This window comes from Polypterus senegalus, chromosome 15 (assembly GCF_016835505.1).
Source record: "Polypterus senegalus isolate Bchr_013 chromosome 15, ASM1683550v1, whole genome shotgun sequence".
Lineage (NCBI taxonomy): Eukaryota > Metazoa > Chordata > Cladistia > Polypteriformes > Polypteridae > Polypterus > Polypterus senegalus.
In genome coordinates this window covers 130,786,899-130,813,198 of record NC_053168.1, presented here as the reverse complement: position 1 = coordinate 130,813,198, position 26,300 = coordinate 130,786,899, and the positions used below count along the sequence as shown (strand labels likewise).

At 37.1% G+C, this 26,300-nt stretch overlaps 2 protein-coding genes across 2 annotated transcripts; one reads left to right on the top strand and one right to left on the bottom strand.

Moving 5' to 3' along the window:
• Positions 1 to 5,482: 5,482 nt before the first annotated feature.
• On the top strand, positions 5,483 to 9,108 carry LOC120515536 (protein N-terminal glutamine amidohydrolase-like). The gene is made up of 3 exons (XM_039736596.1): positions 5,483 to 5,549; positions 5,616 to 5,786; positions 8,721 to 9,108. Exons 1-3 carry the CDS (start codon positions 5,483 to 5,485, stop codon positions 8,816 to 8,818), a joined length of 336 nt encoding a protein of 111 aa, XP_039592530.1. The 3' UTR covers positions 8,819 to 9,108.
• A 2,794-nt stretch (positions 9,109 to 11,902) lies between these two features.
• On the bottom strand, positions 11,903 to 24,740 carry LOC120515461 (proteasome subunit alpha type-2). Its single transcript, XM_039736497.1, has 8 exons — positions 24,652 to 24,740; positions 19,949 to 20,025; positions 16,394 to 16,526; positions 15,866 to 15,988; positions 15,297 to 15,378; positions 14,995 to 15,068; positions 14,720 to 14,777; positions 11,903 to 12,213 (listed from the first exon to the last, which is right to left on the bottom strand). Exons 1-8 carry the CDS (start codon positions 24,690 to 24,692, stop codon positions 12,097 to 12,099), a joined length of 705 nt encoding a protein of 234 aa, XP_039592431.1. The 5' UTR covers positions 24,693 to 24,740; the 3' UTR covers positions 11,903 to 12,096.
• Between the last annotated feature and the right edge of the window lie 1,560 nt (positions 24,741 to 26,300).

The window sequence follows — 26,300 nt, the reverse complement described above, 5'->3', positions numbered from 1 at the left end:
TGAAAGACATACCACTGTTATCTTTTTTGTTGAAAGGAGAGTCGATTATTATGCAGTCTCAGAGGGGTTCCCAAACTTTTTCATATGACTATCTACAACCGTTATCACCGTCCAGTCCTCCACCGGCCGAATTACTGTCGAAAGAAGGATGTATCGTGAACTCTCAAGCATATAATATTAGATTAGACACCCTACCTTTTATCATTGCAGAACAGTTTAAATACCTAGGGGTAAACATCACAAGTAAACATAAAGCTCTTTATCAACAAAATTTCGCCGTCTGCATGGAAAAAATTAAGCAAGACTTGCATAGATGGTCAACCCTTCATCTCACTCTAGCTGGAAGAATTAACACTGTTAAGATGAATAGTCTTCCTAAGCTCCTTTTTTTATTTCAAAACATTTCAATATACATCAATAAATCATTTTTTAAGCAATTAGATTCAACAATAACCTAATTTATTTGGAACTCAAAACATCCACGTATCCAAAGATCGACCCTACAAAGACAAAAGGCAGAAGGTGGCATGGCTCTGCCTAACGTTTAGTTTTATTACTGGGCAGCAAACATACAAGCTATAAAAACCTGGACACAAATAGATGAACATACACAGGCCTGGTCCGCAACAGAACTAAAATCCTGCAATACTTCTTTATATTCCCTGCTCTGTGCCCCAATAAACACAAGTTATCGGCAATATACTAATAACCCAATTGTGCTTCACTCACTCAGAATATGGAACCAATGTAGAAAGCATTTTAAGATGGAGAAGCTTTTATCTGTGGCACCTCTGCAAGAGAACCACCTCTTTCAACCTTCACAAACATATGCAGTTTTTAATATCTGGAAACAATTTGGGATTAACTTGCTTAGAGATCTTTATATAGACAACATCTTTGCATCCTATGAACAATTACATTCCAAATTTAACATTCCAGCTACACATTTCTTTCACTATCTTCAAATTAGGAACTTTGTTAAACAGAACCTGCCCGATTTTCCTCATCTTGCACCCTCTTCCATGATGGAAAAAATATTGCTCAATTTCAAGGACTCAGACACCATCTCTGCAATATATAAAATTATTTTACAGTCCCTCCCTTTCAAATATCCAAGAGGACACTGGGAAAAAGATCTCTCAATTAATATATCAGAAAAGGAGTGGAAAGTAGCAATGCAGATAATTCACTCGAGCTCCATATGCGCAAAGCATACAATTATACAACTTAAAATTATATATCGAGCACATCTGTCTCGCCTAAAACTCTCCAAAATGTTTCCAGGGCAGGATCCAACCTGCGAACGCTGCAATCAAGTCCCAGCCTCACTGGGTCACAGGTTTTGGTCTTGCACCAAATTAACATCATTCTGGACAAAAATGTTTAATTCTCTTTCCAGACAGCCTTAGTCTCACAATGCCTCCTAACCCATTAACAGCTCTGTTTGGGGTTCTTCCAGATGGGTTTAAAGTGGAGAAGGACAAACAAACTGTGATTGCATTCACTGCACTTTTGGCACACAGACTTATTTTCCTAAACTGGAAGAATCGTAACTCTCCTCTTTTAAGTCAGTGGGAAACCGATGTTTTATACTATTTGAAATTTGGAAAAAAACAAATACTCAGGGGATCTGTACAGGTTTTTTTCAAAACATGGCAGGATCTAATCAGTAATATTATAGAATAAGCTCTTAAAGCACCGAGTAAGCAATTATTTCTGCATTTCTTTTTCTTCTCCATTCATCTCTATTGGCTTATCAAACATCACTTTAGGTATGTTTAAAAGCCTTAAGTTTTACCCTGTTGGCCTTGCGCTCTCTCTCTCTCAGGAGTGGGGGTCGACTTGTTCTCAATTTTTGTAAAAATTGATTGATTTGTATGGAATGATTACAATAAAATTAAAAAAGAAAAGAAGGATATATCGTAATGTTATTGCGTAATTTATGTCTGAGTGATGGGCTATGCAATAGGACAAGATTAGTTGTATTCAAAATTGGTCGAACAATTCTGACATGTAAAACTTGAACAGGCAACAAGAAAGGTAATGTAGTACATCTTCAACATTAGACACCAAAGGAGATCTTGATATACCATTCATATTAAAAGGTTTACAGTTTCCCGTTAAAATAGCTTTTGCTATGATAATTAACAAATCACAGGGACAAACATTAAAAGTCGGTTTATTTATTAGAGGGAAAGAAACAAAATTCACTCAAGGGCAGTTATATGTTGCGTTGTCACGATCAATGTCCAAACACGGAATCAAAATTCAATGCGATATTGACGAAAAAGTTAATTCCAAAAATAGTTTTCACTGAAGTTTTATAGTAAAAGTGTAAGTTTAAAAAATATTTTCATGTTAATTTCAAAGCCAAACAGAATGAAAACCTATAATGCAACGATTACCTCTAACGCAACATGAAACATAATTCTCTTTCAATTTATTACGTTTTACTATTTTTAACTATGGTTAATTACTCACTGTAATGTAAAATAGTTAGGTCTATTATGCATATGTAACAATTCCAATGAAAATAACAATCTGTTTAAATTGTACATCTGCTTCCCCATACATGAGCGGCAGAACCGCGAAGTGGGTAGCACATGGCGCCTGCCCAGGGGTTGGCGAGCAAGGAGAGCAGGGGGCAGAGCCCCCTAGTCTTCTAAATAGTTAAAAACATTAATTATTTCAAGTAAGTAAATGTAAGAGTGAGAGGTCTGAAATTTAAAAGTACCCCTTGTGAGAAGGATCTTGTTGTCATACACTATGTACACCCAGACAATGTTCAGAAGCAATCAAGAAGGCTAACGGGATATTAGGTTATATATCACATTGTGTGGAGTACAACTCAAAAGAAGTTATGCTTAAATTAGATAAAGTAGTGATAAGGCCTCACCTGGAGTTCTGTGTTCAGTTTTGGTCTCCATATTACAAAAAGAGACAAAGCAGTACTAGGGGAAGTCCAGAGAAAAGCGACCAGGCTGATCAGAGGACTAAGAGGTTTGAGCTATGAGGATAGATTGAAGGAGTTAAACCTTTTCAGTTTAAGCAGAGATCAAGAGGGCACATAATTGAAGGATTTAGTAAAAAAAAAAGATCCCAGCTGTTACTTTAAAATAAAGTCAACAAGGACATGGCGGGTACAGTTGGAAATTTGTTAAGGGTAAAATTCGCACAAACATTTATAAAGTTTTTCTTCACACCAAAATCCACTGACACATGGAATAAATTACCAAGTAGTGTGTTGGGGAGCAGGACTTTAGGGACCATTTGATGCTATTTTAAATGTATTAGGGTGACAGGATTGGCACACATCATTGGACTGAATGGTCTGTTCTCCTCAAATTATTCTAATGTTTTAATTAAACATATTAGGTTTATTTGTTGAATAGGGAGTGCTGCTGTCTCTTGGTAACACCATGCAAAGCACAAAAAATTCGGCAGTAATATTAGAGAGTCATTTATTGCTGCAAGTTAGTCTTGGAAAAGTTATAAGTACATTTCCATGTTTTCTCTCTATTAAAGTTTTCCGTTGTGTCTGCATTATTCAGCCTTGACCACTCCCCTCCACAGCGTTCGCCCAATCATTTCTCCTACTGTGCACATCCTCTCTCCAGCCCACCCTGTGACACTCTCAGTGCTGCTAACTCGGTCTTCAATGTAGTTGGTTATAATGGCAAGGCAGTGTTATAATAAGTTTGTTATAATTTTAAGAATTGTGTCACTGTATCTGTTTTAGATCTTTTTAAATGTATTTTTCATTCTTTTTCTGTGTAACGTGCCATGAAGAGCTAAGCCAGATTTAGCATAGAGTGTCAGCATTCAGAATTGCTGGGCCAAGCAAAGCATAAAGACAGACAGGGACAGCTGGATGGCTGTGTTGTAAGCACTAAAAAGGACTGAGTGTTATTTGAACCTACTGTTTGATGATCAGCACGAAATTGTCTGCCTTGTTTGGAATTGTAATGGGAGCCTGAGCGTGTAGAAAACAATATAAAAAAGCTCGGAGCCTTGCCAACTTTGAGAAACTGTGTGGACGGAAGATATTGGTCCAAAATCCACCTCCGTTGTGACAAAAAAGCAGTTTCTACACGACCAGGTCCCCAAAAGTAATCCTCGGTGAAATGAAGCTGGCCTGTTTCTCCTGTCTGTACAGCAACGTAAACCGCATTAAAAAAGCGAAGTATATTCTGCCTTTTCTGTAACTTTGTCGCTGCCTATCGCTGAAAAGAGGGATATCGCCGTTATTATTTATAATTATTTAAATATAGGTTTATTAATACGCCGCAATATAAAAGAACATATTTCCAAGGAGCTAACACTCCCATCGGAAACAGGCAGAAAAGCAAATTATTTATTCAATAACTTTGAATTTTAGATTACGATAGAAAAAGAGTGGCAAGAGCTGATAAACAATGTCAAAAAAAAAAAGAAAATGAACAAAAAAGAGCTGCATATAATAAAAATGAAGAGCAAAGAGAATCATCCAATAGACAAAGAGAAAAATCTCCTGAACCATATGCAACCAATAAAAGCAACATTTATAGAATGAAAGTTAGAGGATAAAGTTCATCATAATATTGTTTTTGACAAGGTGTTAATGTAATTTAATTTTTATTATGTTTTACTACATTTTATTACACACTAGTAACGGCACACTGCACAATAACGCATTCCTAGTTTTCATCCTCTTTCTCTGTATGTTTACCATTCGTTTGCTCAGAGGTTGATGCGCTTGCTTTTCTCCACCCACGCAGCCCGCTTCTTCTCTTCTTTCGTCGGCATCCTTTCATGTTAATTAAAACTGATTAAGTCGGTGTTTGTGTTGCAATTACTTAGTATGTTTTCTTTAATTTTTCACAAAGGTGGGAGGGATAAGGACGGTGCGCATACACATTTGCCACACGGCCAACCTACTGCCAAGAGTTGATTCTACAATAAAATAAAATAAAAATAAAAAGAGGAATAACCTTGGAGGTCAATCATCACCCCGAAAGTGGATAGTAGATGTCACGTAGTATATGCATACCAAATTTCAGGTCAATAGTTCAATCGGTTTTGCGAGCTAACGCGCTGATTTAAAATCCTGGACATACAAACGAACAGACATGGTAGTGTATTATATTAGAGGATTGGCATTTAAAATAGACATGTATAATAACTAAGGACCAAACTGTCTTCCTCTCACACCCAGCATACTCTTCTATACACAGTCTCTTTAAATACAATCGCTTTCTCCAATGCCCTTCAAGCGCCTGCCTCCAGGGATTGGTGAGCGAAGTGAGCAGGGAGCAAAGTCCCCAAGTATTTTTAAAAATATATTAATTCCTAACTCAAAATCAGTGTCTGATCTATGGAATAAAGAACGGTGGACACCAATTACTTTAGTCAGTTTCAGCTTATTTAATGGATAATTGAGATTCTTTTTTAAATTAGAGGAAGGGCAACAATTCTCTGGGCCACATCTGTCCAACCATCAAACATGTTAAATCAAAGTGACGGTTTTGCCATGCTGGCAGTACCAGTTGTGGACAGGGTGCTAGTCTATCGTAAGACACATTCACACATGAACTTGTAATAAGTTGGCACTTCACACAATCTGTTGCTACGGTTAGCCCTTTCTCTGTGTTTTATCTATTTTCTTTTATTTTTTTTCCCCAGGAAACTCCGAGTTATACCAGCAGACACATTCTTGAAGACCTTTGCTTCTGATCGCTCCCACATGAAGGATCCCACAGGAGAATGGCGCATGCCGCCACCCACATATCCCTGTATTGAGACCACAGGTGAATCATTGCTGTCTTAGACCTTGCAGTGGAGCGTCCCCAATTCCTGCGTGTACATTTCTCTATTTATTTTTTACCAGTCACCTTGGGTCAGGTAGCTAAGAAGTGCATGCCAACATTTCCAGTAACTACAATATTTCAATCCTGTACAAGTCTCTTCTTCAGTAATCACTGAGCTGAAATTAAGAATAGCAGTCAGGACCATTTTTTTTTTTTTTCCAATCCTCCACAACAAGTAGTTTAATTTGAACAATAATCTAATATGTAATAAAATGGCAAGGTCTAAGTGTGTGTGTGTGTGTGTGTGTATACGGTTTCCTCGAGCAATCAGTTTGGCTTTGGTGAGATGATCGAAAGAGGAAGTGCTACTGCAAGACACACAAGGAGGAGTAAAGGCGATGGAGGCACACAGAGTCCCCTTCAAAGACAGGAACTATAAAAGCAGACAGGAGGCAAGAGCAGACTTAATGGATACGTGCTCGGCCGAGGGAGTGCCGGCAAGAGAGGTCCAGACACAAGAGGATACAGAGGACAGGTGCTCAGATTACACATAGGGCAAGAGGTACCAAATAGTTTTCTATTTACTTTATTACCTGTCTTTGACAGGTGGCATAGGTAATGATTAAATAATGAACAATGTAATATTAATTAAAAATCTGAAGAGAGTATAGATTTAACTAGATGCCACTGGGGAGCCTGTGATCATCGCAATGACACTGAAGGCAAGGCAAGAACTAAATGTGCTGGACGCCGATCCTTTGTAGGGCTTAGTGACACAGCCAAGCAGAAACGAGTGTGCTTTATGCAATCTAATAAGAGAATGTTATAAATAAGGTGTCAGCTCAGTTTCAAACCAGCTAAGTGTTATTACTATTCTGAAACAGTGTGATCTGCTAGCACAGCATACTGCAGATCTTTGGGGCTCACTTTGGAGATGGAAAAAAAAAAAAAAAAAGGACGGATGTAGTTTGATACACTGAACATTTTGGACTAAACATATTTATAAAACACAAGAAAATGATAAATGTCTCTGGTCAGTTTCAGGAAGGCTCATATATGGTTTTAGGATTTAATAACAAATGCTCGCCAGTAAAATGCCCAGTTTTTCATTAAAAAAACAATGATAATTAAAACACACTTTAATATATTTTGTAAGTGGCTATATAATATATTTAGTTACTACTTTTTGTGAGTAATAAGTAATGTAACTAAGTTACCTTCATAACTAACTAGCCATCCCCTCGGTTCTGCCCGCATAATAGTGAAACAGGACAGCGAGGAGGGCCCTGCCCGGCTTCCCACTCCCCTCAGCCTCTGTCTCGCTCCTGCAAGCGAACTATGTTTCTTAGCGCGATGAGAGAAGTTGCAAAATGAACTGTAATGTCCAAGCAAATTATAGAAAGAAACCCGATCTAAATCCGTTACATAGTTCTGTCGTTCACTATCTAAGACGAGGTAAGGTACGCCCACGAGGCTGGAGTGTGAGCGAGGATGGTTTTGTCCCCCTCCCCATGGCCCACCGGTGTCTCTCAGATTCGCGCAAATAAATCGGTACCGCACGCGAACTACGATACTTAGCGCGATGAGAGAAGTCAAATAATCAACCGGGCTATTCAACCAAATCACAGGAAAAAAAAATCCAATCTAAATCTGTTTGAGTAGTTCTCTCATGAAAAGTAGAAAGATATACATTGGACTTTACATATACTAGGGGGCTTTGCCCCCTATTTGCTTCACTCACCCTCCCCCGATCACTCTCTCCGGAGGCACGCTTCATGCTCGCCACTTTGCGTTTCTGCCGTTCGTGTTTGGGGAGGCTGAACGCACGCTAATTAAATGCGGATGAATCAGCTGCTGGCTTGCAGCTGCTGCTACCGAGCTGCGTGATCTGCATGTCGTGCTGCACAATGATCATTTAAAAGCCTGTACAGAAGCTGTCCTTTTGTTTCACTTCGTTGTCTCATGGGACATCCAAGAAATTGTAAGTATGGAGTGACATGCAAGTTGTCTCGTGGGACTTCAAAGTGTCTCTCTGCGATAATCATGCCTTGACCCAAGATTTATATATATAGATAGATAGATAGATAGATAGATATACTAGCCAACCCACGGCATAGCATACACCACATAATTATTCATTGATGGGTAAACACTTCCTGAAAGACACAGTTCAGCAATCCCCTATTCAGCAGCGCGATAGGGTGGCGGCCATCACTCCGGGTTCGGTGTCGGTCAAACAAAGGAAAAAAAGAATGGGCGCAGAAACAACAGGGAGAACAGAAGCTTGCGGGGACAAATAAAGACGGCAGCAATGAGACCTGTTAGCAAAGCAAAACAGCCGGAATCGAAAAGAACAATGAAAAGTCAACGTGGCTCAGAGGTGCATGTGGACTGTAGCAGAGACCAAAGCGACCAAGGATGTGTTTGGTGAGGTGTTGGGGGTGGGCACATGAGCAGGCAGTGCGCATGCCTCGAGAGCGAAGGTAGGCGCGGGAGGAGAGTTAGAGTTGTGCGTACCCCATGGTCGGGCGACTTGGTTGATATTATTATATATATATATATATATATATATATATATATATACACATATATATATACATACAGTATAGACATATATATAGAGATATATATATATATATATATATATATATAGAGAGAGAGAGAGAGAGAAGTTCCCCAACACTGCTGGCAAGGCATTTGTTTTTTTTAATAAAGCTCAATGCAGCCTCACAATTGCAAGGCCTGAGGATTATTTAAGTCTGTATGTGTCCCCTCTTCTTTCCTCGAAAATTTGTGTATGCTAGTTTACACAGGGACTTTAAAATGGCCCTAAATGAATGGATGAACACACCTTGGTATCCCATGCAAGGTTACTTTCTGCATTGTAGAATGTGAATGGATACATTGTAAATATTTTCTTTCCTTGCTTCACAGAATGCAAGATGAACCTGGATGACTTCATTAGCATGGATGCCAACATTGGATGGGGAGTTGTATACACTTTAACAGCGTTCACCCAACAGTTCAGTTGAAAAAAAAATCAGCACATCTTAAGTGATCTGAGGCAGTCTAATTCCAAGCACAAAAGTTTTCAAAATGCCATTGCACAATACTAAAGATGGCTGGAGATCCGATTTCATAAAAATATGTTGTCAATTAATGTATGGTGCGTTTAATTCAAACTATGTGCCCTATCTTATTGGGCCTGAACATTTTTTTTTAATTGCAAAGATAAAGTTTAAAATATTCTTGGATAGCAGGATCTCAACTTGTATATACCACAAGACTTATTTTAAGTATAAAAATAAAAAATTCAGATAAAGTTAAAAGTTCTACTCATTTTGTCATCACCAAAGCAAAGTCCAGCTTGGGCCACCCCCTTATTCTCTGCTCCTTTCAACACAAACAGTACACACTTAGAAAAACTTAACAATGGAAGTCTAACTTAATATAGGTTGCCCCAATTTGGGGTGTTCATAACATGTAATAATTAATGAGGTAGAAGTACATAATAAAAATAGGACAATATTTGAAATATTAAAATGTGTGCCTTGTTTTAATGTTTCAAGTCTAACTACTCTTGCTTGGAACTGAAATTAGTAATTGTAACCTTCTGGGAATGGCAATTCAAGAGGTAGATTTGATTTACCTCCAGTAACAAATCAAATGTCAAAAAATATTCATGATCAGCAACCTTGAAATAATATAAAATGACATTCTACATGCCTGCATTACTGACTCACATTTTTGAAAAGGAGTAACTATGACCACTCGTATCCCATTAGGTGGTAATTCCCTGGGGTTGGTTGATGTGAAATGCACAACTTCAAGTCCTTCAAAACACCTAATTATCTTCTACTATGCAAGAATCACAAAGTGCTTGCTATCTATTAATGTTTCGTACTGTATTCCTTTTGTTTTGCAGAGCATTTGACTTTAAAGTATTTTCTGTCTTTTAAGAACTGATAGAGTAAGACACTAACCTCAGTACATAACAGTGAAAATGAATTGCTAGTCTCTTGCTAGTCTCCCTTGAAAGTATTTAGCAGTAGTGACGTAGTAGGAGTCAAGTAGCAGAAACTACTGTAGTATACAAAATACAAATGTGGCTGTCACACTGTTGACAGTGAGATCTAACAATAAAAGTCTTGAAGACTGGTTTCTGCTAAAACAAAAGTACCAATAACCACACTTCCATGCACATAAAATAATGAACTGTACCACTGTACCCCAAAATGAACAAAGCCACCTTTCTCATGTAACTTCCTTAATAAAAACAAAAAAAAAATGCAAGCCTATCATTTATTCATCAGGCAGGCCATTACTAAATCCAAACTGCAATGTATATAAATGACAATGCCAAATCCCAACTCTGTCTTCAAACCAAACATTGTATTATTTTCTATACCAAAGATTTAAATAATCTATAGTGTGCTATACAAATAAAACCAGCTTTGACATGAAAAAGTGAAAGGCCATTTTTGTTGAAATATTGTGCCAGCAGATTTACTGAAGCAAGTAATGGTCTCCAGTTTTGAGGCTGTCCCCAGCCATGTTTGTTCTTTATTTTGTGAAACAGCTTGGTCCTTAGAAATCAATACTTGAAAAGGACAAATTCAAACACTGGCGGTGAGTGATTGTGGGTATGTGCAACTATGATCCTAGCAGCTTCACGCTAAAACTTTATGAACCATCCATCCTGGTGGTGTCCACTCATATCAAATCACTGCTTTGCCGCTCTGAGTCTTTTAGTTTGTTGTCCCATCATTAAATGTGAGCTAGACATCTAACAGGTGAACTGTTTTATCTACTTGTACCAATAATCTTTGACATTATGTAACAAGCTTACAATTAAACATTCTTATGTCTAGTTTGTAATTTTAATCTACCAAGCTGAACAGAATTTCTAATTCTTCAGGCAAACATTTAATTTACATGTCCTATATGCATACTTACATTGGACATCTGGTATACTGTATTAACATCATCAGCAAGTAATCTTGTTTCTTCCAATACAGAACATGCACCTCAGGCTTGGTCTAGAAAAGAAAATGGCCTACAGACTTAAGTATTAATTGCTATCCTGTTTCTTTTGTGGCTATTTTATGCTATGTGGTAATCTGTTCAGTTGACTTCAGATGTCTAAGATCACAGTCACAAAAGCTACACAGAACAAGTCCTTTATCACCACTTGTATACTATTCATCCTACAGGTGCACTTTTCTTATACACACACACTTTAGTGTGTAGGTGTTGGGGTTAAAGGGGACACCATTAATATCCACAAATATTAGGGGAAAAAAAAACACACACACCCTTTAACCAGGTCTAGTTCCATCTCAGCTTTACCCTCATGGATTCATACATAACTCAAGTTTAAAAAATAAAAGTACAGCTCGTAATGCACGTTTCCATAAAGTACACAAAGGACACCATACAAGCAGACTCATTCTCAGAAGATTCATCTCTAGCACACTTAGAAAGCAACATACATCTTTGTTAGCAATATCACTTTGAGGATATCTTTGCAAAGTCTAAAAATGTTCCTATCAACGACTCTGCTGCCAATGGGGAATGAACAGTTGGGAGTAATCGAAGAAAAGAAGTAACAAGCTCCCTGTAGAAACACCACACGTTACACGTCTAAAATTTTAAAACACTCTTTACATTTCCATTAACAAAACAAAAAATGATAAAGAGTTGACTCGTTACTCTCAATATGTGACCTGTATTGGTGCTTCTTCATTAGAACAAAAATATTTCTACTAATCCCAAATGTCCCTTTCTTTCAAAGAAAAAATATGCACTTTTACCCAAGCAGTGCAGTTCTTGACATCACCTTAGTTTGGTGCCACATAAAGCCACCCACAGTCTGCATTTTGCAAGTTCTGATTTTTATGAAGAGGCTGAAGCTTAGTCAATATATACTCCGGATTTTAAAGTTTATCTTCTGGCTTGTAAAGCTGTAAAACAGCTAAATGAATGTGAATGACAGTAAAGAAAAGACGTTTTCGCTGTCTGTGCAGATGTTTTTGTGTGACATTAACGTATGATTTTTTTTTCCCTTCTAAATTTCATGTTTCTTCTTGCCAGTAACACAGCAGGACATTTTCACGTAATAATTTTTTTTTTCAAGTTAGGATATCGAATTTTCCATATTTATTGTTGTGGATTTATGGCAGAAAATAGGGAATACAAATGATAAAAAATTTCCTTAATTGAAAATACAGTAATTGTAGGTTATTGAAAAACCTACAAGACAAAAGGACTACCAGGCAAAGCAAAAGAAAAAAATCATAGAGATATTAACTCAGGCTATTGCCGCCAAGTAATCTTTAACTTCTGCTGGGGACAGCCTGCGGAATCCTGCCTCATTGCAGATGCCAACCTCTATGTTGTCTTCAGTCATCTGTCCTTCAAAACTTTCCTACACAGAGAAACAAAAATAAGAAAAATAAAACCCTTCAGTTAATTTGGATTCAGTGTGAAAAATGTAACCTATTTGTGTGGCAAATGACAGCAGTGTCAATGAACAACTTTCTAATCATATCAATCAAACTTTGTTACCCCAAAGTGAAGTAATCTGGAAAAATCCAATAAACAGTGGGACACACAACCAGGAAAATCACAAACCCAATTGATCATTTTGTATTTAAATACATATAAGCAAAAGTACTAATAAGGGGGAGCCTACTGTGATATACAGTACTGTAATATTGTGCGGATTACAGCAGAATTTAGAAGACAGAGGTTACTTAAATGGAGCGAGAATAAAATAATGGGTTTTAAGGTTTTTGTAGGATGAACTGGTAAAAAAATTCAAAACTTACATTAAATTTAAAAATAAACCAAACTTTGTGTAAAATCTGTACTCTCAAAGAAATAAACTGAAGTAAACTTTTAAACGATTGAATTATGAATGCAGATTTTTATTGCATTTAATAAATCGACAGTCAAGTCAGCTTCCTTTGATCAAAAACTATTAATAATTGAATTATTTGTTAAAAGCCAAATAAAAAAAAAATTGCAAAATAAATAGTGCTTCATGACCAGCAAAATCTGTTTACACAGGAAAAAGGTGTTTAGTCTGTGTCCAGAAGGATTTTCTTGAACTAATTCTGCAAGCATCTACATTTCACTTAGTGCTTAAATAAAAACTTCTCAGGAGAATCCACAGGGGGCATTTCCTGTCATACGTAAACATTTATTTCAGCTGCGTGATGTGTGTTGTTGTGCAGAACCCACTTTGCCGCTTATGAAGAAAATCTTGGGAACTGCAATCCTAAAGATGGGTCACAAACAGCAACAATACTTGGTACATTCCTCCACAGCACTTGGAGCAAGCACACCCACATCCGCATCATCAGGAATTAATAAAACGGAAAGGGGAGCTTGCTAGGTATCAGCAAGGGGCAGGCTGCCTGAATGAGAAAACGCAGTAATGTACATGATGGTGCATTTTCAGTTTAACTGTAAACTATAAATGTAAGTTAATCAAACAATGGTTGTTAACATTTGAATTCCACAATAGATTGTTGAGAAGCGATAGGATGTTTAGAATAACACTTCATTAAATGCAGGAAAATTTGCGAAATTTACTAAAACTTAGAAGCAGTGCGATACCTAACAGTGGATGAGCAAGGAAATTAAAAAATATAAAAGACAACTGTATAACTTTCATAAGGAAACTGGCAACATTGTAAAATATAAAGCATAAAAATATGAACGTATGTGTTAAAATGTAATTTAAAAAAGCCAAAACGTAACTGTAGTATTTTAAAAGTAAGAGTAAGTTTAAGTCTTAACAGTGGGAGAACAGTCAGGATGACAATAAGCTATACTAACAGCTTACAGGAAATGGCAAATACATGTAATTAATTTTCTCTTGTATAAACCAGCCTGGGTCTCCAAATGAGCAGTTTGGTCCACCTAATGGAATGCATCTCTTTTCTCTAAAATAAGAGTTGTGGAATTTTTTTGTTGGTAGGACTCGGCTTCAAGGCAGAATACAAACCCTGACATTAATATTGAACATGTTAAGTGGATAGGATTTGTTAACCTGGCTATTTGGGACGGAAAGTCATATACAAATGAAAACTTTATTAATCTTGCACATATTATATACATGTGTTATATACCTAGATAGATCACATGTAGATAAATATATGCTCTTACACATTCAGAACTGTGTGCAGTACTTTCAAGCCTTTTGCATTTTCAAACATTATTTAAACTCCAGGAAAAGTAGTTTTAATGTGTGTTCTTTATGCTTTTCTTGATCTGGAATACAGCTTTAGAAGTAAAACAACCTCCTGGCACATGCCAATGTCTGTGGCAGATTGGGGTTTTGACACATTTACAATGTTTACTAATGGTACAGTTGGGAGCATGCACTGATAGCGTGTTAACTGCACCCACCATATGATGAACCACCTACCTGGACCGGGACTTGACTGTAGCAGGTGACACCTCAGCACCACTGGAAACCATGAATCAAAACTATACACCCTGTGTTCTCCACTCAAAAACAGTAAAATTCCATTCTGGGATGGCTGACGTACAGCAGGTAATTAATTAGATGGAATGTGCAAAACATATAAATGGGTACTTAAGAAACAATGTACAGTACAAGTAAATTTCATGATAAATATATGCTGAAAGATCTAGGACTAGAAAAGACCAGGCTTTACACTAACAGCAATAATATTCTCATATAACTCACTGGGATTGAAGTCAATATTTATAACATGCAATTTAAATAGGGCTGCACTTTGCATACATGCCAAAAAAAAATCCTGGAATAAGTAAAGGTGATTTTTTTCTAAATAAAATTAATGCATACTATTTATTTTAATGATCATTACTATGGCTAAATATACAGTAATTAATGCAATTAAGTTTTAATAAAGCAGGAATGCACAGTACAAACTAACCTTTAGTGTCAGAATAGCTGTATGAATAGCATCTTCAAGCTCTAAATCTTCATTATATCTGTAAGGTTAAAAAAAAAATAAAAAATAATCAATATATGAAGTTATACCAAGCTCTAAACAGATCCACTTTTCACCTAGTAAAAATATGTATTAGTAATTGGATCTCAATAGTAGAATGTTAAATTCTAAATTCTCAGGAAACAAAGTTTGGATTTCACTTGAAAACACCGGATTACTTACAATATACTAAAGAGTATTTGCATACAGTTCCATACCTTTTTTCTAGGAAGGTTTTTCCATTTACATAATTCTTTCCCATAGCTGTTGCTTTCCATGCAAAATAAGCACCCTGTTAAAACAGGAGACAATTTAAAAACTCAGTGTTCTTCTACACAACACTCAACATTACCCATAACAATAAACTTAACTTACGCTAATTTAAAAAGTATGATTTTCTAAAATCATTAAACTTGCCCATTTAAGCTAAAGCAACTTTCATTTATATTTTTATATTCCATTACTCTTTAATTTAAAAATTATAAAGGTACAATTCAGTACCTTACAAAAATGAACTTACTGATGGGTCTGACTGGAAAAGATAGGGCCGACCCTCATCCCATCCAGCTATGAGTAATGAAACTCCAAAAGGACGCACACCACTAAAAAGAAAGCACAGGTTTAGTTTACTTATATTTTGCACAAATATGAAACTCCTATGGCAAGTCAATATTACAAGGGAGTAGGATACATCCTTATAAGTAGAAATTGCACTTACATAAATATGTTAAAACATTTTTAAATCAATGTCACTTTACAGTAAAGCTTCTGCTCCAACAACTGCATATATCTTTCTGTAGTTTTCAGTTCTGCAGTGTACACAAAATCTCAAATATCCATCTAGTCTGCACTGTTTATTATGTTACACAATAATTATAGCAAACTAACAGAACACTACATATAAACTGCTCTCAGGTTTTATTAACAGAAAAGTTTTGCATTGGATTTATCGTCCCTTGTCACATTTGACAAAATGATATATAGAATCAAGTGAAGTTATGCACACAAATGATTCTTTGACACTGGCAGTTTCCTTGATTCATTTTAATTGGAAGCACCAGATTAACAGAGAAAGTGGTTCTTACTCACCCTGACTGCGTGTACTCCTGCATTACTGATGCTACTCTTTGCACTAGCTGAGCAGTGGGAATGGGCTCCTGATAAACTAAGAAATACTGTTGTGCCAACTTACGAGCTCGTCGTACCAAAACTCTGAAAAATTAAAAAAGACAGACAATTAAAAAATGGCTAAAACTCAAATATATTTCTATGAGAAATATGACAGTTACACAAATCTTCCATGGGAAAGATTAAATAGTATGTTCAAATTCAAATTACACACATCAAAATTTTTTTTAACAGGCAGATGCATTATGAACTCTGAAATGCAAATCCCAAAAGAAATGCGAGCTTTCTGAAAGTTTAGGTCCCGCAAACACACATGGAATAAATCAACCCTAAACTTAAATCACAGTTGGAATAGGAAGAACATTAACTAATCCTAGTATATTGGCAGGTTTCTTTTGTTTAATGGGAAAATCTATTGTTTCTTTGGTGTGCACAGGTAGTTGTTATTAAAAAATAGAACTGTTTTGAAGTGGGGGGAAAAAAAAGTACCTGTAATCTGGGCCCATTCCACTATACACCATGCCTATGTGCTTGGTGACAGGCTCCACTTTATGGACACTCTGTTCATCATAAAGTATAGACTTTTGTTTTTTCTCTGTTGCTAGCACAACTCCATTTGCAGCTATAAAAAGGAAATACACAACATCAACAGTTAAATATGAACTTCTGCCCAGCCATGATTTATTTTATCAATGAACACTATGTACAACGATAAATGTTTTACTGAAATTAAAAAAAAATGTTAGGCTGCAATATTCAGAAATCTAAACCAGCACCAACTAATAGCTAGTAATTACCAGACAACACATGGTGTAAAACAGGGGACCTCAGGTTTGGTCTTGAAGAGTGACAGTACTGCAGGATTTTGTTCCAACCGATTCTTATAATTAGAACCAAATGCTGGGTGGTAGAAAACTATAGGACGGAATAGCAAGCTATGCTTTCTGCCATGTGAGGTCATCCTTAAATTGCAAATTTTACTGTTCTGAGAATATCATCCAAATTATTTGTGGATTTCAACAGATTAGTAATTCTCAATTCTGCAGTTTTTAAGAAGATTAGTAATTTTCAATCCTTCTCCTTTTTCACTTCCATTCTTTCCACATATTTTTAAAACAAGCTTCATGATGAACACAAATAGTTGTAAACAGGGCCAAGTTAGATGGTGGACTGCCTTTTGTCATTTGCATTCTACTGTTAATTAGAAAATAGAAGAACAAGAAGTAGATAAAAACATACAATGCTACTGTTTAAGACTAAAAGGGCTGGGAAACGTAACAAGCAAGTTAGATGAAATGATGCACAAAAGTGTTGGTTAAAGCCAAAGTCACATTACAGGGTACTGTACGAGTTGTGGCAGAAAAGTAATGAGACTGGCAACACTGCAAGCGATCTGGCAACGCTGCGCTGTTGTCCTTGATAGAGCACGTGTATCAGTACCCTCCCATAGCTCAGTGCGAGTTTCAACTCCTTCCGTTAACTACGTGATTTTTGTGACTGCTATTAGCGAAGTTGTGTTTTTGGTTGTGCGTCACGCAAAATGGAACAGCGGAATATGGAGCAACGTTGTGCCATTAAACGGCAAGTGTGACGTTTGAAAAGTTAAAACAGGCCTATGGGGAACATTCTTTATCCCGAGCTCATGTTTTTCAGGGAGGCCTTCAACTTCGAAAACCAATGAAAACATCGAACGTGTGAACACTCTTGTGAGATCAGACCGTCGTTTAACATTAAGAATGTTGAGTGAACAATTAAATTTGAACAGATTTACCGTTCATCAAATTTTGACTGAACATTTGCACATGCGAAAGGTCTGTGCCAAAATGGTGCCGAAAAACCTCACAATTGAGCAGAAGGACAATCGAAAAAACGCATTCCTGTGGTTCCCCAGCCCCCTTATTCACCTGACCTCAGTCCGTGTGACTTTTTCCTAAACTGAAACATGTCCTCAAAGGACGTCATTTCGGGACTTTAGAAAACATCCAAAAGAGTGTAACGGGCATGCTGAAGACCATACCGGTTGAAGACTTCCAGCGCTGCTATCAACAGTGGGAACAACGTCTCCATCGGTGTGTAGCTGCCCAAGGGAACTACTTTGAAGGGGATAACATTGATGTTTGAAAAAAATAAAAACTTTGGTAAATAAAAAATCAGTCTCATTACTTTTCTGCCACACCTCGTATATCAGATTTGCTGACTACAGTTGCTAACCTCATCAATTTAAATGACTGAAAACTGCTGCCCAAGTCACACTTGGTGATCATGGGCCAGCCTTCCAGTATGGTCATGCTCTCCCCTTTTTGTGACAACTAACAGCATGTTGTAGAAAGGGTTCACAGGAACAGCAAGGCCATCCACAATCGCTGCCCTTTTTATTCTTATTTCAATTCTGTCATGGTACATAAAACGAGACATCTGGGAAACAAGCTTGTCTTTTGCTTGTAAGATCCAAACTCCCATGTTCCTTATTCCTCATTGCTGCACTATATGCACTGTACTCCCTGATGAGCTCTCACTGCTTGTCAGCTCTCATGGACACAGTGACCACTTATGAAGTCTGGCTGATTTTATCATAGTGAGTCACAGACTAGTAGGACTGAGATGCTGGGCATGTCACATCAAGCAAATGGAATCACAGGAGCATACCGCTGTCTCGCTAAAATTATGTAAAGGATGGCTACAACAAAAATCTCTGGAAAAGTCATCTAATGTGACTGGCCTTTGACAATATTGCTTCAGCAGCGATAATAATTGGCTACTGAATAAGAAAGGGGTTGGAGGAAATACCTGTGGCCCTCTTAGACCTGGTGTAAGAATACCACACGCATATTTGTTGGGTTGGTATCTCTGAACACGCGCTCAGTACAGTCAACAATGAAAATGAAATGTTATTTATTTATATATATATATATATATATATATATATATATATATATACACACATACACACACACAGTATATACTTTGAGTGCTTTCAAAATAAAGCAAAATGGTGAACAGCAGCAGTAGTAGTTTCTACAATTAAGCACACAGAATACAATGAAAAGACTACTAGTTAACTACACAAAGTTAAACTGCATATCTAAAACTCTACATAAATGAGTAACATTGGAGATATATTATCAGGATTTCAAAATAAAGTGAAAGAATAATAAATAATAAATTAATCAGCAAATGTGCTGTTACACCTCAACAGACAGCATCTAGCTCCACAAACAATTTAAACAAAAGTTTTGTTTCTGTCAAGGAACACTCAAGCATGATTGATGGGTTGGTCAATCCATGTCTGCACAATCTCTCAGAGAGTAACAGCAGGAGTTCCAGGGCCATGTCCTAGTGGATCAAGTAAATAAATATCCAATTACAGAACCTGGTTATCAACTTCAGGAGCATGAGGAGTTGGATCCCAACATCATTAGACGCAATGCTATTACACTGCGCTGCACTGCACAACCACCAGTCCTCACAACAGGTCAATTCAGAGTCTCCAATTTTCCTTTCCATGGGTTTCTTCAGGATTTGGGAGGAAAACTACAACATTCAGAGAAAAACCCACACAGAGTAGAACAAGTCAAGACAACTTGTACTCTGAAACGAAAAACAAGATGTTCTGAGCCTGCCCTCCACACATATGTATCAAAAGTGTCATACTCCACACCAAAAATCAGTGACGTTCTTGGTATACCCTCTGAAATGGTAAAATATTAGGAGCACGACAATACCACAGAGTGTACTAATCTTGTAGCTCCAACAATGCTCTCTCTCAATGACTTGTGTGGGGCATACAATGTGTATATCACTGTATACTGCAAATAGTAATGGCTTAGTAACATCAGTATTACTTTTGAGTGGAGAGAATAAAAACTGGGAATAATATCCACATTGTAATACACTGCTATATATCTATAATTTGCAGTTTTATTATGCACTGAAGTCAAGGAATTATTTTCCAATAGTCTGGTAATACAAACTATGTAAAAACCTCATATACTAAAACAGCAATCTAAGCTGTGCATTCTATCAATTAAAACATCCCTTTTTTACCTTTAATTCCAACAGATGGAGCACCAGCTGCTACTGCTGCCAAAGCATACTCAATCTGAACCAACTTTCCAGAAGGACTATAAGAGAAGAAAGTTTAAAATTTTGTAATTATATTGCAGATTTGTACATTAATTAAATACCTTTAAAATGCAATACAAAAAATTGATGGATACGAAATCAACAAGAATAAAAAGATCACAATCCACATATGCATTGTTCATTTTACCTCAAATATAACAATAAGGAATGTTAATAAAATTATACAATAACAGACTCAGCATGTGGCCAGACTTTCTCCATAAAATATGACATCATATCCAGAGAGTACCTTTACAGAACTAATTTCATTGATCTTTATTTAACACACTTTAAATAGTAAGCACAAGCACTACAAATTAACAAGAATTACATTAGAGATAAATTAAGAGATACATTAAGGATATGTTAGGGATAAATTAAAGATACGACTTAAATAAAAACTGAAGACAAACAGAACTACCCCTATGTTGCAATAAGCAGTACTGCATTGTACCTGAATATGACAAAATAAATCTCACACACACTAGAAACCTGTTAAAATACCACAGTTTAAGTAATATAACCTAAATATGGCAAATACAAAATTAAAAAGCAAGTAGTATACACTGTACAAGTATAAAAAATCCACAATGAAAGATTTAAACATAAATATATTAACAGTGAATATCAAATTTAGCTGTGAAAACGTTTTAACCATTCATACCTTTTCACTTACTGTACACATAATTCAAATTTTAAATTCATAATACGAGATCATGTTTTGAGCCGGAACAATAAAAAAAAACAAACAAAAAAAAAATTGTAAAAACAAAAGTCTTATTTTTCAGCATAACCGTTGAAGTGTGATGCAGGGGGTTTGCTGGGAGATCCCTCCTGTGTAATCACAGGCACACACATGCAAAAAGCCAGCAGGATTATCAATTACACATCAGACAGGGCGTCTAGCTGGCTGTAGTTTAGGATAATCAAACAATGGGAAATTACTGCTTAAACACAACACAGGGCCTGATCGAATCCAACTGGCTGAGAGTGTCTGATGTCAAAAGACTCATAACTGTCTAAGTGCATCAGAAGATTATTTTGTTAATCATAACCCACTTATCCAGATCAAGGTCAAGGGGGATCAGTGCCCGAAGTTATCTGTAAAATTGTGTCTGTTGTACTCACTTTCAATTCATTATTTTTATTTGGATTTGGTGCCACACAACTTAAGGCCCTTCTGAGTATCTCATTAATTTTCAGTTATTTATTTATTTTTATTATTATATTTTTATTAATTTTATTGCAATCCATACAAATCAATCAAGTTTTTACAAAAAGAAAAATTGAGATAAAGACAAATCGATCCCCAACCCCTGAGAGAGAGAGCAAGGCAAACGGTGTGAAATTTAAGGCTTGTAACCATACCTAAATTAATAAATTCTCTGTGCTTTATGAGCTTATTTTAAAATATTACTGATCAGATCCTGCCATGTTTTGAAAAAAGTCTGTACGGATCCTCTGAGTATTTGATTTTTTCCAATTTCAAATAGTGTAACACATCGGTTTCCCACTGACTTAAAAGAGGAGAGTTTGGGTTCTTCCAGTTTATCAGAATGAGTCTGCGTGCCAAGAGTGTAGTGAATGCAAAAACAATTTGTTTGTCCTTCTCCACTTTAAGCCCCTCTGGAATAACCCCAAACACAGCTGTTAATGGGTTAGGAGGGACTGTGAGACTAAGGCTGTCTGAAAGGTAATTAAAAATTTTGGTCCAGAATAATGTTAATTTTGTGCAGGCCCAGAACATGTGACTTAGTGAGGCTGGGGCTTGGTTGCAACGTTCGCAGGTTGGATCTCGCCCTGGAAACATTTTGGAGAGTTTTAGACGAGACAGACGTGCTCGATATATAATTGAGTTGAATAATTGTATGCTTTGCGCATATGGAGCTCGACTGAATTCTCTGTATTGCTACTTTCTACTCCTTTTCTGATATATTAATTGAGAGATCTTTCTCCCGGTGTCCTCTTGGATCTTTAAAGGGTGGGATTGTAAAATGATTTTATATATTGTAGAGATGGTATCTAAGAGATAATATAATAACTGATAATAATTTTCAGTTATTTAACTTGTATTTGAAATCTATTATAATCATATCATAAAATCATGCACATACAAGCCAGGAGTTTCTGTTAATGTTCAAATTAAACACCAGCATGGGAAAAAGTTTTGAGCTTTTGATTTTGCCCGAGGCATGATTGTTGGTGTCAGGCGGCTGGTCTGAGAAATTCTGTAACTCCGGACCTCCTGGGATTTTCACGCACAACAGTCTCTGGCTTTTACTCAGACTGGTGCTGAACATCCAGTGAGCGGTATTGTCTGCACGTGGAAAATGTCTTGTTGATGAGGGAGGTCAGAGGAGAATGGCCTGACTGATTCAATATGACAGAAAGGCTACGGTAACCCAGATAACCAAACAAACTGTGGTGAACAGAAATGTGTAATAAGTCAAAACTTGAGGTGGATGGACTACAAAAGCAGAAGACCATGTAGGGTAGAAAATCTAACGCTGCAGTGGGCAAAGCTTAGCAAAACTGGACAGCTGAAGACAGAATAAACATAGTCTGGTCTAAGGAATCTCGATTTCTTCTGAGGCACACAGATGACAGGATCAAATTATGGCAACAACATGAATCCAGGCACCCAACCTACCTGGTGTCAGCAGTCCAAGCTGGCTGTGATGTGTTATGCTTGTTGTGTAATGGTGTGAGAAATGTTTTGTTGACACATTTTGGGCCCGTTAATACAAACCACTCATTGCTTGAGTGACATGGCCTATCAGTGCATTGTTGCATGGTGACCAAGGCCACAATTTACCTATCTTCTAATGGCTACTTCCAGCTTGAACATGAACATGACAATGAGTTCAATGGCCATCCCAGTCACTGGATCTGAATCCAATGGAACACCACTGGGATGTGGTAGAACGAGAGATTTGCAGCTGACAAAACTGTAGGAACGGTGTGATGCAATCATATCAACATGGGCCAGAAACTCAAATGAATATATTGTGGAATCTATGCTGTGAAAAACTGAAACTGTATTGACAGCAAAAGGAGGCCCTACCCAGTATTAGCATAGTGGTCCTAAGAATTTGCTACTTGAATATTTCTGTAATATGCCATTATTCTGATACCTTTCATTCCTTGCATTAACTCCCGATATTTTGCATTCCTAAACGTGGTCTTTACTCATAAATTACTTTCTGAGAAGGTTGGCATCTTTCAACATCTGCAGTAAGATGCTGCAGATGTTCTACCAGGCGGTTGTGGCGAGTGCCCTCTTCTACGCGGTGGTGTGCTGGGGTGGCAGCATAAAGATGAAAGACGCCTCACGCCTGGACAAACTTGTTAAGAAGGCAGGCTCTATTGTAGGACTAAAGTTGGACAGTTTAACATCTGTGGCAGAGCGACGGGCACTAAGCAAACTCCTGTCAATCATGAAGAATTCACTGCATCCACTGAACAGTGTCATCTCCAGGCAGAGGAGTAGCTTCAGTGACAGACTTTTGTCACCGTCCTGCTCCACTGACAGACTGAGGAGATCGTTCCTCCCCCACACTATGCGACTCTTCAATTCCACCCGGGGGAGTAAATGCTAACAATTTTATTTACATTTTTTTCTTTTTTTTTTTTTCATTTTTATTACTATTTAATTTAATACTGTTTCTTTGTATCAGTATACTGCTGCTGGATTATGTGAATTTCCCCTTGGGATTAATAAAGTATCTATCTATCTAAAGAGTATTAATTTCTACTACTTGATGTCCTCGCACCCAGTCCAGGAGAAGATGCTGCTGGGTTTGATTTATGTCTCTGAAACAACTGAACGGCACTGAGAGGGTTTTGAGCGCCGACAGATGAAAATGAACTTAAAATTTCTGCACGATATTCACCTTCCTCAGTATTCACAATAAGTGGAAAATATTTTAAAATTTCTGCACGATATGCGCTTTTCTCAATGTTCAAAATACGTGGAAGTGATTTTTTAAATCTTGTACGATATTCACGTTTCTCAATATTCACAGTATGTGTGAGCTCAGAGTGTGTGTTCATCCATTTTGTACGCATTAATTTTCTAAGTACTCAATACGGTGCTCACCTGAGTGCAATTTACCGATACGCTTACCCAAACTGTAAGATCGAAATGCAATGGCAATTACAAGATACCTAGTTTTGTAACGACAACAAAAAATGCCGGTTTCCAACTCCCATATCAAATTGCTCTGCAAGGAGAAGACATTCTCAGTTTTCACTTATTTGAAACAAAAAAAAAAAAGAAACGAAAGTGAAAGATACCGGTGGGAAGGCCATCGCTCGTTGCTTTCTGATCTAAATCAACACAAGCCGGAGTAAATACAGCTCAGCAACTGTTTACTGATTGAGAGTTAACAGAGATACGGAATAGGAGGAAACTTAATGACGGCAACAAGCTCGGGGATCTGAATGCTGCCAAGCATCACATTGCCGGGGCCCACAGCACAGTGACTGTGCATCCCACCCGGAGTGCGCATCTTCTTCCACAGCTTTCCATTTCCTTAGCAAGAAAGCACGTTAATAGAACCGATACACGCTTACAAACATTTAGTACATCAACTTAATGTTGATTGGAACAAACAAAGGTTTACCTAAATGTTGTTAAAGAAAAACTGTATCCTCGCTCAGCCATCTTCGGTCTACTACGTTGAATGGGAACGTAGGTTAACGTCTACTGTGATTGGTGAGAATTGCAAGGCGGAAATTACGTAAAATAAGACGCCAGGACGAATGAAACAGCATTTCCCAGGAGTCCCTGCTCTCAATGGTAGCACTGCCGACCGCGCAAAGAATCAGAAATGCAACGAGTTTTTTTTCACAATTATATAAGTACAAAATTACAGATACTAAAATGAAAACTAGCATCTACTTATTCAAAATTACAACTGAAGTTAGATTGGGGATGCACAGACATTATGTATACAATAAAATACAGTACAGAGTAACAGAGGGTGAGGAAGAGAATGCAGGCAGGTTGGACTGTTGGACCGGTTCCAGCAAGAGTGAAAGGGAAGTTCTACAGGACGGTTGTGACACCAGCTATGTTATAAGGATTGGAAACAGTGGCGCTGATAATAAGACAGGAGACAGATCGGCGGAGGTAGCAAAGTTAAAGATGTTAAGATTTGTATTGGGTGTGACGAGGATGAACAGAATTAGATATGAGTACATTAGAGGGTCAGCTCAGGCTGGATGGTTTGGAGAGAAAGTCAAGAGTGGCGAGATTGCATTGGTTTGGACATGTGCAGAGGAAAGATGCTGGGTAAATTAGGAGAAGGGCGCTAGTGATAGAACTGCCAGGTATGAAGAAAAAAGGAAGGCCTAAGAGAAGGTTTACGGATGTGATGAGAGAGGACATGCAGCTGGTGGGTCTGACAGAGCAAGATGAAGAGGACATTAAGATATGGGAACAGATGATCCGTTGTGGCGACCATTAATGGGTGCAACCAAAGAAGAAGATATATACAATAAAAATGCCTTATTCCAATGTAAATAAATAGGTCATTAACAATGATTTTTAATAAGGAATATATTTTAGGAGATTTACTGTTTACTAAATCCATTTATTTTTATTAACATAAAAAGGGATTCCACAACATGAGTTATGTTTTGAGCGTCTCTGGCTTTATAAATATGATATTCCCCATGAGACAATTTTTAAGGAGTTATCAAAATCAATCTAACTTATTTGAGTATCCAAACTAAAAAGCATACTTTCAGAAATATATACAAGTTTATGAAAAACATACAAATAATAGAGCAGAAACCTCTGACTAAAAACTATAAAAAGCTATAAAATCAATGATTATTGTTTTTTTGTAAAATAAACACAAAAGAGACACATCATGACAAAATTTACTTGATCATTTGTGAAATACAACGAGGTCGCTTTCTCACTTCTGTAGAAGAAGAAGAAGAAAAACATAACAGACACAGTGAAGACAAAAAAGTCTATTTCGTGATTCCCTAATACGCTTCCGTAGACAGCAGATGCTACATGCACAGGCAAATAGCCAAACACATTGATAGACATTGCTAGAAGATCGCAGCGTTATTTTCTACACTTAATATTTTTCCTTTACTCATTTTACGTTTAATACGTTTTTGGTGAACTTCACGTTTTTGTGTGAAGTGCACGCGGTGATCCTTTTGATTGATTATAATTTTTTTTGTTTCCAATTAATTGAGACTCTTTCTAATTGTTCCCAGTCTTTTGAATGTCCATCTTTTAATTTCTTTG